General features: G+C 45.0%; 1 protein-coding gene across 1 annotated transcript in view; it reads left to right on the plus strand.

The window, feature by feature from the left end:
- The window catches only part of POU6F2 (POU class 6 homeobox 2), a 454,777-nt gene extending 437,491 nt beyond the window's left edge, over window positions 1–17,286 (plus strand). Inside the window, exons 8-10 of the mRNA XM_036863657.1 lie at window positions 4,620–4,788; window positions 13,059–13,227; window positions 16,705–17,286. Coding sequence (XP_036719552.1) covers window positions 4,620–4,788; window positions 13,059–13,227; window positions 16,705–17,209 — 843 coding nt within the window. The 3' untranslated portion in view covers window positions 17,210–17,286. The remainder of the gene's footprint in view (window positions 1–4,619; window positions 4,789–13,058; window positions 13,228–16,704) is intronic.
- Window positions 17,287–17,762: the final 476 nt, after the last annotated feature.

Here is a 17,762-nt window from a genome sequence, read left to right on the forward strand (position 1 = left end):
AACACCTGTGCAATTGTCCTGTCCACGGTAGAATGAACTCCTCAATAACATTCAGGTATTCTTTATGCCCTCCTAATTATTAAAGGTTCCTATTAAACTCGGGCTCTGGCTTCTCTTGTCTAGACATAGTAAATCCGCTTTCTTTACCTTTTTTCTGGGAGAAGCTCCTTCCAAAACCTTGGGTGGTCCCTTAACCAGCAACATTATCTTCACCTGGGAACTTGTTAGAAATGCAAATTCTTGAGGCCCACCCTGGACCTACTGCACCAGACACTGTGGGGATGGGGCCCAGGGCTCTGTATTTTAACAGCCCTCCAGGTGATTCTGAAAGCCCTGAATCTTGAGAACCACTGATTTCATTTCTCTGCCAGCTATTATAAGGGACCCAGCACACAGAGTAGGAGGGAGAGAAGGAGGGAGAATCACTATGTCATCCTGCAGACTCTGGCTTCTTCTGCTAGAGCCCTCGGGGTTATACTCATTTTCTCCGTAGCACCACAACGGGGCTTTAGCCTGGGGTTCGTTATGCCTCCCTGAGATATTTATAAAAGCCCAAGTCTCCTCCATTTTGCCTCTGCATGTTTGGACAGTTTCTCCTCCCTCCCCCCTCAAATGAATTTCTCTATATTTAATCCCATTTGAATTTTACTGTTTATGTGGATTGACGTTTCCGTCTCCTCTGTCACATTCTGGTTCTGCATTTTATCCCATTTTCCACCCCCACTTGTTTTTATGTCAATCGTGAACTTAATTAGAAGATGCTTTATTCCAGAAACTAAAATATTATTAAGGATATAGTGTGTTACGCATAGAAGATATATGAGGGGCAGTGGCACAGAAGATCAAGAAAGACTTCAAAGTGTGCCTGTATCTATTTTTGTTGAATATGTTAAACATCTCCAGCAGTGCCAACTAACACAAACAAGGCAGCCTGTGAGAGGCAGCAGGAAGTGTAAAGCTTTTCAGACTCAATCCTGTTCCTCCCTGTTTCTCATTCACCGTGTGGGATGGACATCGTCCTCTCCTTCCTTCCCTGGATAAAGCAAAGCCCCAGGCTAACATGAACTGCCCCTTCACTTTCCTCTTTTGTGGACTCTCCGTGCTCTCAGCCTGTATTAATCTGCTAGAAATGCCATAACCATAAAATCTTGATTTTTTGACAATCAAGAACCTTTCAGAATTTTTATTGGTTGTTCTGAAGTGTCTGGTTGAACTCTGGAGGGTAAGCAGGACCCCAATGTCCTAAAAAATGCTTATTTTCTTTGGAAGAAATACATCTTTCCTAGGTTCTTAGATATCTTAGATTCATCTCTCTCTTTAACTATGTAGACATAGAACAAACTCTTAAAAGAACTATTGTACTTTCCTCTAGAATTCCTTCTCCTGCGTAGCTTAATGCATAAGCCATAGCTTGCTTTAGTGACTCCTAAATGAGATTGCAGCCTAGTAATTTTTTCTTTACTGAGTTGTGTCTGAGGAAGAAAAATTTAAATTGATTATTGTCTTTTCCAGTTCCTTGATGGTACTTTGCCACACCCAGGGCCAATTTTTATTGATGAAATGGTAAAACCGAAGACTGGCTCATGATTCAGTAACTCCAAACTATACAAAGCTTTTGTCAAGTAACACTATTTAGAAGGACAACTCAATAGGTTAGAGGGGGTAGACTGAAATATCCATCACAATTTATTAAACAAATTAAAAATAGATTTAATCCTCAGTGTGTGTTCCTACAGAATAAAATTTACTGGATTCAGTTGTTGATTATGTGCTCAGCAGACTGGCTAATTACTTTAGGCAGATGCTTGATGCATGTTAATTTGGGTTCCGTGTCAATTACAACTGTCTTTAGTTCACAGTCTTCGCACAGTGGAGTAATAATAAGGCTGTTCACTTGAGATGTAACTGCAGACAATTCTGGAGCGGGACACCCTGGCGTCCTGGAAAGAGCCCTGAACTGTGGGGTGGGAGCCTGGATTCTAATGTTGAGCAGACTCGTGGCCTAGGGACAATCATTTACTTCCCATAATCATGCCAAGTGTCTCTGCCACATAGAGATAGCACGTGAATCGGAGGAGCAAAAGCATTACCACGGGGAACCAGAGGGGAAATAGCTCCTGAAGCACATTTCCAAAGTAGCACTTGACTAACAATTGTTTGAAAGTAAAATGTTAATTGATGGTTAAAAACACTTTGGGGAATTAGAAAGACTGACAATCCCAGGTGTTGGTGACAGTGTGGAGCAACTAGAATTCTCATACGTTGCTGGTGAGACTGTCAAAGGCTACCACCACTTTGGATATCAGCTTGGTAGTTTCTTTAAAAGGCAAATATGCATTTATGGTATGACCCAGTCATTTCCACAATTCCACTCCTAGGTATTTACATATGAGAAGTGAACACACAGGTACACACAGAGACTTATACATCAATGTTTATCACAGTTTTCTTCATAACAGCACCAAACTGGAAATAACCCAAATGTCCATCAACAGATGAATGGATAAACAATCTGTGGCATAGGTATACATACAGGTATATACTGGATATAGTATTCAGCAATAAAAAGGAATGAGCGGGGCTTCCCTGGTGGCGCAGTGGTTGAGAGTCTGCCTGCCAATGCAGGGGACACAGGTTCAAGCCCTGGTCTGGGAGGATCCCACATGCCGTGGAGCGACTGGGCCCGTGAGCCACAATTGCTGAGCCTGCGTGTCTGGAGCCTGTGCTCCACAACAGGAGAGGCCGCGATGGTGAGAGGCCCGCGCACTGCGATGAGGAGTGGCCCCCACTTGCCGCAACTGGAGAAGGCCCTTGCACAGAAACGAAGACCCAACACAGCCATAAATAAATAAATAAAATTAAATTAAAAAAAAAAAAAATAGAAAAAGGAATGAGCTACTGACATATGCAACAAAACGGGTGAATCTCAAAAACGGTATCTGAGCAAAAGAAGCCAGATGTGAAAAGAGTACATGCCATACAATTCCATTTTTAGAACCATGCCAAATGAGTCCATTACGGCAGAAAGCCAGGAGGTGAGGGAAAACCGATCGCAAAGGGGATTAGGGAATTTCATAGAATGAAAGGAAGGTTCTATATCTTGATTATGTGGTGGTTTCACAGATGTATAAATTTGACAAAACTCAAAATGTTTGCATTAAATGGGTGTATTGTATTATGTGTAAATTATATCTCAATAAAGTTGAATGAGAAATTGAACACACTCTGGGAAAGCAGGGACAAGTGTGAAGCTGAAACCTCCCAGGCTGACTCTTAGATCCCGAGGAGGTGGTAAAAGATCAGTGCCTGATTTTTTGTAGTTGGCTCTTCCACCAAAGTTCGGGGCCTGGCCTGATTCTGCCCCCAGTCTGACTTCCTTTTATGAAAACCTTTTATAAAGACCTTCCTACACCTCTGGGAGTGTGATGATGGCTATGAAAGCACTTTGTAAAGTACTCTGTCTGACCAACAAAGGTGGCCACTGCTGAGGCTACGTGTGCACCTGTGCTGGGTCCTGGGCTGCCCTTTGTGTCAGCTTCCTAGAGGGTCAATACATGGGTGGAGACCCCTCTGGGGCATCTAAGTGGACCCGGCACCTGCAAGCGTTTCCCTTTTCTCTCTTCTTCCTCCCTTCAGCTGAGCTTCTCAACTGTCAGAACAACAGCACTTTGATGACCCGTAAAGGAGTCATGAGCACATGGACATAAAGACCACCTTCCTTACGGCACACAGAATTTTTTAAAAAGTGAATTCTTACTTGTGGCGCTCTGACTAAGAGCTCAAGCCCTGGGGTCAGACTTCACAGGTCCAGAGACCAGCTCCTCCCCACCTGCCAAAGGAACTTACCAAATCCTTTAAACTCTCTGTGCCTCAGCTTCCTTGTTGGTCAAAAAGGGGTCAAAATCATACCCACTTCTCAGGCTGACGCAGGAGCGAAATGAGAGGGCATAAAAGTCCCGAACAAAGTGCTGGCACAGAGTAAGACAGTGACAACAGAGAGCTACACATATTAGTCAGTACTTTTGTCCTGACTGCCCCAATTTCTTTCTTAATTTCCAAAGGATCTTAGAGAGCATTTTTTCCAACTCCACAGTAATACACCCAGACTCTTCGGTCTGGGAGAGCAGGAAGTTCCCATATACACTCAGCCTAAATTGGAACTTTCCTAAAAACACCAGTTACCTAAGACAAAATGGCTGGGCACAGCCTGCCTTTGATATTGAGGTTTGCATTCCGAGTTGATGGTAGGTGTTATATTTTATCTATACGTTCTTGAGAAGCCTGTCAAGTGCACTGTAATTGCATGAACAGGCAGAAAGAGTCCAATCGCACACCGCGGTCAGGAAATGTAGAAAATTGGGTGCTCCAGCAAGCCAAGTAGGAAATTAATAATATATTTAGAATTACTAATAAAATGCCTGTCAAGGCAGCAGCAACATATTATATACCAAAAAAAAAAAAAAAAAAAAAAAAAATCCTCCCTGTTGTGTAGGGTGTGCACTCTTCCAGAGAAGCATATATTCTTGGAAATGATTCGACCCCAGATGACACTTCTGTTCCCTGGCATTTCCCTCCTAATTTGTCATGCCTTTGTGTATTTTTTACATCCCCCAATGTAGCTCCACCAGCCCTCCCAGACGTCAGCGGGTCAAGCAGCCTCCCAAAGCACCCTTCTGCACCTGGCTCACAGCCAAGCATCCATGTCTCAAAGCCCCGTCCGGCAGCCTTCCTCTTCTTCCTCCTCATCCTCCTCCTCTTCAGCTTTGAGCGTGGGCCAGTTAGTCAGCAGTAAGTATCCTTTCTGGCTCCGTTAAATCATGGTGGCCTTCTCGTTGCCTAATTGCAATCTCTCTCTCTCTCTCTCTCTCTGTCTCTGTCTCTCTCTCTCTCTCTGTCTCTCCCCCCCCCCCCCCCCCCGCGCATCCCTACATCCCTTCCTCCCTCTCTTTCTGCTGCTTTCAAGTTGAACAGGAATTTCCTGGCCCTGCTGCGCCAGTATCGCGATGAGGTCCGTGCCCAGGGCCAGACGGTTCCTTGGGGAAGCAGGGCCCCCCGACCCCCTCAAATGTGTACGTGGAGGGGCCGTCTCCACCTCACGTGCCTTCTGATGTGCTGAGTCATTCCGGCCGCTTCAGAAGGGAGAAGCTGACCAGCTTTCAGGGCAGGAGCCACAGAGCTCAGAACTGAGATAGCCGGCAGGTCGGCTGCCTTTCCGTGTGTGTGAGGTCCCCTGCCGTTCTGTTTGCAGATGTTGGAGGAAATAAGAGCACCTGTGGGCAGCGGGGGTTGGGGGGTGGGGGCGGGCATGTGCGCCATGAGGCGCCTCCAGTGGTCCGACGGGAAGCTGCATGGGCGGAATCCGGTGAGAAACCTCTGAACAACCGTTCACAAAAGAACCGAAGCCTGCAAGTCGGCTTCCCTGAGCGGGCGGCATATACAGATTTTAGAAATGGTATTTGGCCCTAGGTGAAGACAGCATATGTATCACATGCAAATAGAAACACATAGAGATGAATGTGACAGTGGTCTAATTTAATGTTATTCACCTTTAGTGCAATTTTTACTTGTATATAAAAATGACAGAATATGTGCATAGATTATAATTCTCCAGGCACCAGATATCCAACAGTTATGGGTTTAAAGGCTAAAGCACTGCAGAGGCATCTGTGCCATAAAACAAGGACACGTGTAAGTATCTGTGTTTGGTCAAGTGTCATGAATGACCTTTGTAACAGGAACAGTAGGGACTCTCCATATCATAGGGCAAGTCTGGAAATGCAAGGCAAAATGGAGGGTCGCTGTGTCTTCCCCCGACAAGCAACCCCCCCCGAAAATATATATGTACATATATACATGTGCAGACATATATGTGTGCATATATACATAGATGTTCAATTATATGGATAACTCAGGCAAGAAAGATGCTTGTGGAATGGAGAAGAAAATGAGAGATTATGGAAAGATATTAAAATGCCCAAGTCGGGGCTTCCCTGGTGGCGCAGTGGTTGAGAATCTGCCTGCTAATGCAGGGTACACGGGTTCGAGCCCTGGTCTGGGAAGATCCCACATGCCGCGGAGCAACTAGGCCCGTGAGCCACAGCTACTGAGCCTGCGCGTCTGGAGCCTGTGCTCCACAACAAGAGAGCCCACGACAGTGAGAGGCCCGCGCACCGCGATGAAGAGTGGCCCCCACTTGGCACAACTAGAGAAAGCCGTCGCACAGAAACGAAGACCCAACACAGCCAAAAATAAATAAATTAATTAATTAATTTTTTAAAAAAAATGCCCAAGTACTTCAGTACACTAGCCTGGATGCTCTTGATCTTAAAAATGGGTCGATACCAAACAGTTTCAGGGTTTGATGGAGTTTGCCATCAACCTGTTATTTTAAGTTGTTTAGATATATAACTCTTCTCATTTGGGCCAAAAAGTCTAGTCTTACTCGAATAAACTCGTAAAAAATTAATTTAATTATAACCAGATTTTTTTCCCCAACAAAGAAACTCCTCATAGGGTTGTTGTGAGAAGAGATTCAAACTTTGTTCCAATTCGCTCTTCTGAAAAAGCTTCTGTAAAACACTCTATTTCTAAATAGCAGCGAGTTCATAAATTTACAATAAGCTGTTAAGCTTTGGTCCTGAAAGAAAAGGAATGGATATCGAACATCTTATAGAGAAGAAATAAATTAAATATGAAATGTTTAAATATGAAAAGTACAAAATACCCCATGAATACAGTATTTTACACAAGGTAAACACTCAATACATTTTGTATGGACAGAGAGGTGAATGAACAGATAGACGGACAGACAGACGGATGGATGGCACTGGGTTCTATCTTGCCATTTGTCTCAAGCTGGACAGGAAAGGACTAGCCTTTTCCAGCCTTTTACTTAATGGGCCAAATGAAATTTCAGTTGCACAGTGGCCAGTGGGATATCTAGGTTCTACCTATGTGTATAATGAGTGAACTACATTGCATGTCCTTGATGAGAAATATACAGAACTGGGGAAAAGAGACTCCTTTACCACATGCACTTGAAGCAAGAAACTGCAAACTCATACGCAGAGCCTGAAAGAGGAGCCTTCTCTGGCAGATATGAGAGGGTCCAGGAGTACCACTACCGGACATCGGACTTTACACACACCCATTGCTGGGCTTACAACTGCTACAGATTTTGAGCATGCTGTTTAGTTAATTCCCTTCTGTCTCAAGACCCTACTAGAGAATGAATAATACCTGGAGCATTTTCTGATGCTGATTACCACCCCCTCAACAAACCTCTGTTTAAGCCTCCTTTTGCAAAGTAAGGTTTTCAAAGCACTCTCACTATTTTTCTGATTTGAATACTCACAACAAGGTAATATAAATTCTCATTTTCAGATGTTGAAGCTGGCATCAGATAGATCCTGAAAAGTACAACCCATCTCGACCATCTTATGTCAGAGAGGCCAGATTCGGTCTTAGTTGAGAGACAGTGTGTGACCAATCTCCTGGGTGACAAAGCCAGGAGGGTAACCCAGACATCCAGACTCAGTGGGTTATACACATTCTACACAGCACTGCTGCCTTAAAAGACAGGATGCTTTTACATAAATTTTATCCAGTGCAATTTGAATGATAAACTCTATCAAATCACCTAAATATTCTTCAAAAAATTTTTAAATGCCTGAACCCATGTCTTACGATTAAAGCACAAGCTTCTTCTCTGAGCCAATATGAGAAAGACTAGACATCTTGCATATTTTGAAATTTATATTCAAGCAGGAAATATGCATTTAAAATTACTTTTTTCTGAGATTAAACTTTACCAAATTTGCAAATAAGCTAATGTAGGGAGACCCGACCCCATACTTCAGATGTAGTTGATACACGGATTAAATTACAGGAGGGAAAAGCGTGCTTTAGTCAGAGGATGTCAACTTAAAAATAAAAAATAAGCTTTTTGAGCACCATGTATATGCAGGCACAGGGATAGATATTAAGAAAGCAGAAATAAGCTAGATGTGGTCCCTGCCCGGGCGGAGGTCATGAACTGATAACAAAGAAACACAGTTACAATAAAGGGAAACAAATGCTATGATCAATGTACGAATAAAGACTATGGCAATACAGGAGAGAGTGAACTCAGTTTTGGAGATTGAGACAGAACAGAAGGACTTGCTGGAGTAAATAATCCTTGAGTTAAGTGGGATGGTTAATGGGTCCAGAAATCCCTCCACTAGGCCAAGGCCATAGTTCGAAACAGGTCAAAATGGATTTGAACCTGTGGTCAAAACCTTGGTGAATGGACCTTCACAGGTCATGGGCAAGGTTGCCCAGTGCTGGGCAATCTGCCATTGTTCCAGATCAACTGGAGTGGGTGGACCATCCATAACCTGCCCTACTCCAGGCAAAAGAACACAGAGTTAATACCAAATATGCACACTCCTTAAGACGTCTGCACACCTGTTCACAGCACCTGCACAGCCTGCCCTGTGTCAAACCTTGCTCGGTCTCCACAGTCACCAGGGCTAACTAGAGTTTCCATAGCAGGGCTTTTGGAAAGTCTAGAAGAGTCAAACAAATAAAGTCCCAAATTGACTTAGGATCTACACAGTTACTGTTTAAAAACAGGTGGACGTGGGACTTTTTATTCTTTGATGGATTTGGTTTGGTTTGGTTTTTCAGGACACTTTTTTTTAAACCCCTGGCCTGTAAACTTAATTCTTAGACAGCAAAGGGACTGAGAGTTAATATCAGAAAAACCCAAACTATAAAGTGAACATAAAGATGCCTGGTGATAGCTTATGGCACAGTGAAACCCCTGATTCACTTGATCAGTTTCACACCATTTTCCACAACTCAATGAAGTCACCGTATTGCAAGCAAGCTGTTCTCCCAAATTGCATTGCACGTTCCCAAATGGTTTCTTATTTCTCAGAAATATTTGGTAAATATGCCCATTATTTGCTGTGAGAGGAGCACTAAAAAGGAGATGGATGTTTAGAAGGCAGTTAAGTCATACCTGGCAGCTTCTTTATAGATGCATGTTTCTCCTGTAACAGTCCCACAAGCAGAGGTTGTAGAAGGAAGATGTGGATGGATGGCAACTGTTCGACCCATTTAGCAACCCCTTACACTGATGTCCAGGTGAGCAGTTGGAAGGAGCTAAATTTTTAAAATTAAACAAAACAAATATCTGTCCTGGTCCATCCTGAGTGCTCAATTCAGTATGGGCCCAGTGACCATGCAACCAGATTCTACAGAACAGGTTTGTGTTCACGCAGTTTGCATTTAGCTCCCAAAGAACTCTTTTATTTTTCAGCCCATGCATTCCAGATTTGATTTGGGAAAAACGTCATCATTATACTTATGAGTCACTGCCAACATTCAATGCCAGTGTATTATAAATCTCCAGGCCAATCGATCCTTATGTAGGCTGATCTTCTGGCTCCTTCAGCAAGGCTCAGATTCAGGGAGAACCGTGGAAGTCGTTGCTTCCTGACTTTGTACTTAATATACTGGGCCGACTTAATCTGGAGCAAACTTCTGTAAAAGGTGCACTTCTTCCTCAGTGCAGAGAAGTCCCAGACTGGGTTTCCCTAGAGCTGGTTAAAGGTGCTGGATCCACCTTGTGGGGGACCTGAGGGTTCCCTCTGAAGTCCCCATCAAGGTGGCCTGAGATTCATCCTTAAAATTAACCCAACCTCCCCAGAGCCAGAAGGAATGACATGATGGAAAGCCAGATTGACTGATCCCAGGGTGGTGTCAACCTCTGAGCCGGACTGAGAGTTAACGTGACCTTCCAGGGAAGCTTCCATTTATCACATTTACCTCTTGTTTCCCCTCCTCAAATAGAAAAGCATATAACCCTTAATGAAGGGGAACTGTCCAACAGTGGAGAAGAAAACCTCAAGAGTTTACGACAGAAACTTTGGCACCAAAAAAAAAAAAAAGCATTAGTTTTTTTGTTAATTCAAAACATCTTACAGACACCATCTAAGGCATTCTCCCAATGTGGGAAGACATGTCCCACATGTTGTAATCGGGGTAAAACTAATATTCATCCATGGGTGGACCCCTTCTTTGGATGTGGAGACTTTTGTAGTCTTGGGATCCATGGAATGAAACCATAATAATACATGGTGCCGTCTGATTTTTATGGATGAGAACAATAATGTAAAGAAAGCCAGGCAGCTCGTCTCCAGCAATCAACAAATTGCACAAACAATGAGATACTGATTTCCTCTCCCCAGACCTTTGTCCAATAGACCATCACCCTGTTTAAATTTCACCAGAATTCCTATCTTATCATCTCTGGAAGTAGAACCAGGAAAAAGACAAGAGTGGGAAATGTGCAAGAGGGGAAAGAAGGAATTCAGCTTCCTGGTGCGATGAGTGTTTGGGGCCTCACAGAAGTCCAAGGGCTCAGGGGGCAAGGCGCCCACCTCTCTGAGCTTTAGAGTAAAACTGTTGATGATCCACACAACTGCTCAGGGCAAGGGGATAAGAGACCATAGCTTTCTTTTTAACTCTGGTTATTATCAGCGATCTGGCCAAAAGCAACTTGCACAATCACACACATGGATCTAGTCGCTGGTCTCAAGGAACTAGGAAGGAGATAAACAATAAAGGCAGCAGGAGAAGGCAAGGCATAAACTAGAAGAGACTTACACAAAATTGTATCCCAGTCGTAAACCTGCCTGGTACTGTGCTGCCAACTCTGGTGGCAGCACAGACCCTGGGACTGGAGTAGACCTTGGAAATCCTTCCAGATCAACTGAATCCTTCAGTTGATTCCTGTTGATCTAGAGATGGGGCTAATGTAAGGCAACAAATTTACTTCCCACAGGAACTACTTAGCTTTGCTCAGAGAAAAAATCTCCCCCCAACTCCAGACTCCAACGGCCACCCCAGCCCACTGGTTCCCAGTTGTTTGCCACTTGCCATAAACGGTGAGGCCAGGGGTGGAGGAAGGCAAGGATGGGGCACCTGCCCAGTAGTCTTTCTGGCCCATCATCTTAACCAAGGGTCGAGTGCAGGTAAAGGGTTGACATGCAGAGGATGCCACACCCAGACTCGGTCAGGCCAGAGCCGCAGCGAAAGCCTCTGTCTGCGGGGTCAGTGGGTCCTCTGCATCAGGATCGCCTGTGGTACTTGTTAAAAATGCACATCCCGGGTCCCATCAGGTGACTCCTAGGCCTACCTAATTAAGAAAACCACTGTCCTAAAAGCCGTATCGTTACAAGGAAAGTCTCCAGCTTCCATTTTTTCACCCTCAGTTTTGAACCTCCACTGCCCACATTTGCAGGGCCATCAGTTCCTCCTCCTTCTCTCTTGGAGAGAGGCCAGGCCCTGCTCCCTATGCTGTTCTATACCAAGTGTCCCTCTGTGTTCTACACCAGACCTTCTCAACTCTTAGTTTATTATTGCCTCCCCGCCCTACGAGGAGCCCATTTAGACTTTCCACCCATCCTTCCTCCGTGAAATTATGCTTCATGATGTGTAAAAATTCTACAGGAGTTTGTTTTTTATTTTATTTTATTTTTGGCTGTGTTGGGTCTTCGTTTCCGTGCGAGGGCTTTCTCTAGTTGTGGCCAGCGGGGGCCGCTCTTCATCGCGGTGCGCGGGCCTCTCACTGTCGCGGCCTCTCCCGTTGCGGAGCACAGGCTCCAGACGCGCAGGCTCAGTAATTGTGGCTCACGGGCCCAGTTGCTCCGCGGCATGTGGGATCTTCCCAGACCAGGGCTCGAACCCATGTCCCCTGCATTGGCAGGCAGACTCTCAACCACTGCGCCACCAGGGAAGGCCCCAGGACTTTGTTTTTATTGAGAAGATACGGGTACAGCGTACACCTCCATGGCTGATTCTGTCGACAGAGTCCATTTCCCCTATAATGAGAGAATCTATACAGGAAGCTCCAAGGCCCCTCGCCACAGATATTAACATCTTTATTTAAAAGTCCTTGAAAAATTGGCCCTTGGGGTACCAATGTATTTCTTTTCATGATAACAGGAGTTTCTATAGCCCTAAGCCCAGAAGACTAATGTAGTCCACCCCAGTTCCTTAGACAAGTCCTGTAATTGACTGAAATTGGTGGGCGATTGTGCAGAAAGAGGAAGAGAAAAACTTTTCACCTGAGTCCGGGGAATGAGGTGAAGAACAATAGAGTCAGCTTGCAGGGAGAATGGCTTCGCTCCAGGCGGGATGGAACAGCCCTTTGAAATCTTCCACCATCCCCAAACCATGCTGTCTGCAGCTTGGTGTGTGCTTTCATTTATCCAGGGATCAGTAGCCGGAGGCGGCGGGCGGTGGGGGGTGGGGGGGGGGTGGGGATAGTTTCATTCTCCAGCTGTTGTGTCATTTCCCTTGATAAGTCCTAAATTGACCGAGTTATCTGGCACCAAAGGAGCCTTCCTGCAGCAGGCATTTTTTATTCTGTGCCCTTTCAGGGGACAGAGGTGTCTGTGTCAGGAAATTGCTATGGGGGGTGGGGGGAGACGATACTATTCTCGCAGCTTCATAAGCATGCTCTTCTGAGGGGCTAATGTGAACATAATAAATTAGGCAATGTTACCATCTGTTAGCCTGGCTGCAGTGGTGATTGGGTACAGGAAAATGCAAAATACTATTTTTCTTCAAGGGCAATTCTTAGCACGGAAGAGTCCAGTTAAGACATTTCAAATGGAAAGCTTTCCATCTTTATATTTTTACATGATATCTGAACATACTTATGGGCAAAATGGAGTCACATCCCCCCGTAGCTGGTGCCCCCCTGCCCTGGCTGCTGTCTGTTAAGCGGTAAGGAGCTCGCTCTTGCATTGTGGAAGTGGCAGGGTAGGCTGGCTGTGGTTTTATCTGGGACAGAACTACCTTGAAGGATGATTTGTGCAGGTGGAATGAGTTGAGGATGGGGGCTTGAGTGCCTCAGCCGGCAGACCAAGAACGTTCTGCGGTGTGGCTTCCCACCGCTCTGCACTTATGAACCGAGCCGCTTTCTCCTCAGCCGTCCAGAACGTGTAGCACTGGGATGTGCGTTGACGCATTGATCCTGTTTTTTGCAAACATCTCCACAGATCCTCAGATGGCAGCGGGTGAGGTGGATGGGGTTAATCTGGAGGAGATCCGCGAGTTTGCCAAAGCTTTTAAAATCCGGCGCCTGTCCCTTGGCCTGACCCAGACTCAGGTGGGCCAGGCTCTCAGTGCCACAGAGGGCCCCGCGTACAGCCAGTCGGCCATCTGCAGGTAACCCGCGCCCACGCGCTGTCACCCCTCCTGGCTGGCCCAGGCCTCGTCTGTCCTCTCGGCTCAGCTTTTCTTCTTCGGGTGGGCCGAGCTGGAGGGGTGGAGTGTGGGAACGGAGTCTGGGGTAGCTGTGTGTTGGGATTGGTGATATTGATGGAAATGGAGTTGCTAAAGCAGACTTGGGGGCCTGGCTTGATAACTCCTGTCAACTCACAAAGAACTTCCAAGGCGGTTTCATTGGAAATACACACCTTCCCCCCCACCGGGGGTCAGAAGCGTCTGAACCCACCGTCCTCCGCGGCTGAGGTCCACTGTCTCCTGTCTGTGGATTGATGTTGTGAGGCCGCCAGTCCCAGGTGGTGTTAACGCTCCCACCATTTCTGCTCAGGGATGGCTATCCGGATTTTCCAAGAAAACACACCTAAAAAAAAAAACAACAAAAATTAGCCATCCTGTGACCACAAAGGAATTTTTAACCTTGCCTTGCCAGACACAAGCCTAAAAGCACATTTTTAAAAAAGCAGCAGCTGCTTTCCATCGCTCAGAAAAGGGTAGTGAGAGTTTGGCCTAACCTCACCCTACCCTTCCCAAAATTAAATACATAAATGACAGAAGCCAGCCTTGGCTGTGGTTGAGTTGATCTGGGTCAAGCCGCCAGCAGCAGACCCTGCGCATGCATGTGTGTGTTGCACTAATCCCATGTTTATGCATGAGGTAACAAAGGCACTTCGGTAAGAGCTTTTTCCTCTTGGGCAATGTCTTATGAGTCCTCCTCCATCAGGAAAAGCCAAGAAACCAACTCTAAACTCATTTAAGTGGATTTTGTTCTTGGTGATCCATGAAATGCTGTCTTTTTATCTGCTCTTTATACTTTTAATGTATTCCCCAAAGGACGGAAGTGTACTTTTCCTGCAGTTTAAGACTAAGGTTATAAATAACATCAGTATGGGGTAGGAGCTTGCAGCTCACATTTTGCTCAGTGATTTTCCATAAAACCCATTGATTGTTGTTAAATACAAAAAGCGCCATAGGATCCTCTCACTTCTCTGGCCTCCCCTACTGTTTTTTCTTATAAGATACCTCCCTGTAGAAAATAACCTTTATTCAGTCTATACAAGGATACTACTGCTGGGAAATTTGTTTCAAGGCTTGTATGTGTTATTCCAGACAACATGTACCGAAGCATCAACACTAACAAGCAGCATCAAATGATATGAATACTGTTGCTCCCTGTTGGGAAACATTAATTTTGTTTCATCTCAACAACCTTGTGATAAAGGCACGCCACAGGTTTTGAGGTTGTTGCCCGTGTGCTATCGTTGCCTGAAGTCCTCTTTGGCTTATTTCTTAGTCCTAAAATGTGATTTCCCTTTCGTGGCATAAGTGCTCTCTAAGGTTTTCACTAACACACATAATGTTTCTTGGGCATTCCCAATCAAATATGTTGATTTCTAAAAATCTTCCCCTGGGGAAGCCAAAAAAGCTATGGCTGAAATGAAAAGCGACTTTGGGAATTCACTGTCTAATAGAAGATGGCAGATGCCTTGCCTTTTCGGCCTTTCTCTAGCTCCTAGTGTTTCAGTGGGGTAGTTTTCGGAGCTAACTACCAAGAAAAAAAAATGGAAGTCTTGAAAGAGACCAAGATCTGACAGTGGAACCACTCCAGTTAATTTACACGGTGGTGAAGAATCTGCATTTGCACACACTGTGGCGTCACTCCTCCCTTATGAGCTGCAGTGACTCGAGATGCTTTAACAAGTGCCTCTGCATCAGAGACACAGAGGAAAACACACCAGCAATACAGTGGACACCCCTATCACAAGCTCTGTCCCCCATGCCATGGCGCTGTAAAGCCTGTTGTCATGCTACCAAGACTTCAGCTTTGGGGCTTTTATAATGAATGATGGTAAGTGAATCCAACAATGAGGGCTTTAGGGGAGGCTGCCGTAAGTGAGCAGCTCATTAAATGGCATTAAATAATTAATTCATTTTATATTGAAAGCAAGATGTACTTCTTTCCTCTTTGACCAGCTGAAAGTTGGCGGGGGTGGTTTAAAATAAATAAATAACTCCTTGAACTATACATGGAAGGGAATGCTATCGGAATCACATTAAAATTTGATACTATTGGCGCTGCTTATCACAACATAAGATATCTAAAATGCAGTGCCAAAAATAAGATTAAGGCACATAAAGGAAGCCTATCCTTTTGTGTCCTTTTGCAAGCATCCTTATAAAACATACTGTGACTAAAGCAGGTTCATTTTCGCTCCATGAAAACAGTCTATTGTAATAAGATGTACTCTGCAGTCAGAGGGTTGTTTTTCGACAGGACTGAACTTGAAAAGATAGAGGAGGATGCCATGGATCCAAAGTTGTCACCCTGGAGGGTTGTGAATTTGGATTTAGAACAAACAAACAAACAAACAAATAAAAGGAATTGGTACTATTTTGTATTTCGTTGAGAGTGAGTATGAATTTGATACCAGGATGACCTCTTAAAACACTGTAGATAGTTTTGTCCAAGATGCTTCATAGTTTTTTGAAAGCAGTGTAGCAAAGAATTGCACATGGCAATTGATATTTAGAAGACCTCATTTACAGAAAATGATATCATTCAAGTACAGTTTGCAGATATAGCACGTTAAACACAGCTTGATACTCTGGTGCAAAAGTACACCATTACGCTGGATGGTGTTGGAAGGCATGAGGTGGCCCTAGCACATCCAGGGGAGGGGGGGTGTTCATAGCAATTACAGTGTGTCCAGCTGTTTGAGTCCAGCAGTAAAGTAGCAAGGGGCTATGTTTTACCAGAAAAGGGAGCATGTTGTTAACTTACATATGGTGAAAAGTGTTTGTTACCAGAGACAGAGACGGGAGAGGGCTGGGGGCCGGGGGAGAGAAAGAGATTAAAATGAGACACAAAACAGAGATGAAAAGGGAACCACAAAAGAAACTTGTCCCAGTTGCCATCACTGACGATTAGCATAGATAGAACATTTTAATCACCAAGTCAGTGGGGGAAATTTAAGGAAACCAAAAGGAAAACATAAAAAGAATCATTTTAAACGAAAGAACATGACAGCTGTTGTCTTTGATGTCACTTCCTGGTGTTAATTTTTGCCTTAAGGATTCTGAAGTTCAGGGGAAATGGTGCTGGGTGGATTCAAATCAAAGCTCAGATCTCAAGCATTTCCAGGAAAAAGATCTGCGAGTGGTTTCTGTTTCCATCGTGATGGCTGCTGTGTTGTGCTGTCTCCACCCGTGCTCACCTGGCCCGCTTGTGGGTGTACGAGCTGCATGCAGGGGCATGAAGCGTGGGGGGGGCGGGTGCTGGCTTGAGCGGGGAGGGCTACCTTGCAGCTGGCTGCTCATCTGGAGTGCATTCGCTCTGCCAGTCAGTCAGGCAGGCAGGCAGGAGGCCCACCCTGGCAGAGGACTCAGTGTAAGACTGTTCTTTCTCAATTTTCCCCCCAGACACACCATCCTGAGAAGCCACTTTTTCCTACCACAGGAAGCCCAAGAGAACACTATAGCTAGCAGTCTGACAGCCAAACTGAACCCTGGCCTTTTGTATCCTGCCAGGTTTGAAAAGCTGGACATCACCCCTAAAAGTGCCCAGAAGATCAAGCCGGTGCTTGAGCGGTGGATGGCTGAGGCTGAGGCCCGCCACCGGGCAGGTGTGCAGAACCTGACCGAGTTTATCGGGAGTGAACCGTCCAAAAAGCGCAAGAGGCGCACCTCCTTCACGCCCCAGGCCCTTGAGATCCTCAATGCCCACTTTGAGAAGAACACGCACCCCTCTGGGCAGGAAATGACCGAAATTGCCGAGAAGCTGAACTATGACCGGGAAGTAGTTAGAGTTTGGTTCTGCAATAAGAGGCAAGCCCTGAAGAACACAATTAAACGCTTAAAACAGCACGAGCCGGCCACGGCAGTCCCTCTGGAACCCTTAACAGACTCACTGGAAGAAAATTCCTAAAGAGACGCCCACCCGGAATCAGGAAAAAAAAAAAAATCCACAGAAACTAAACTCCACCCTTGGGACTTCATCCCCTAACCCCCCCAAGAAAGAAACAATTAAATTAAAAATAAATTTTAAGGTAGCCCCAGTCATCACCCTTGTAAGTAAAAGACTAAGAAAACCGCCACATGGGCAAGATGGTTTATACATGTCCATAGGATTTTCCGAAAAAGGAAAAAAAAATGTTTTTGAAAATTTTTAAACAAGGACTACACCACAGTGCAGGTGTGTGGAGGAAGGCTCGTTCCCTCCCCGACCTGTCTCCCCAAAGCCAGTTTTATAATGGACTTAAAGCAAACCAAATAACCACGTACTTTTTTCTGTGTATTATGAAAATGTGAACACATTTTAAGAAAAATGACTAAACCAAAAAAAACACAAAAAACAAAATACCAACAACACACAAAGGAGACTTTTCTCTGTTCAAAGCGAATACAAGCCTACCACCTGGAGGAGGGGCTGCGGACGGCATCCTTCAGGTTCTAAGTGCTGATTCACTATGAACCTATTA

This window comes from Balaenoptera musculus, chromosome 9, assembly GCF_009873245.2.
Source record: "Balaenoptera musculus isolate JJ_BM4_2016_0621 chromosome 9, mBalMus1.pri.v3, whole genome shotgun sequence".
Lineage (NCBI taxonomy): Eukaryota > Metazoa > Chordata > Mammalia > Artiodactyla > Balaenopteridae > Balaenoptera > Balaenoptera musculus.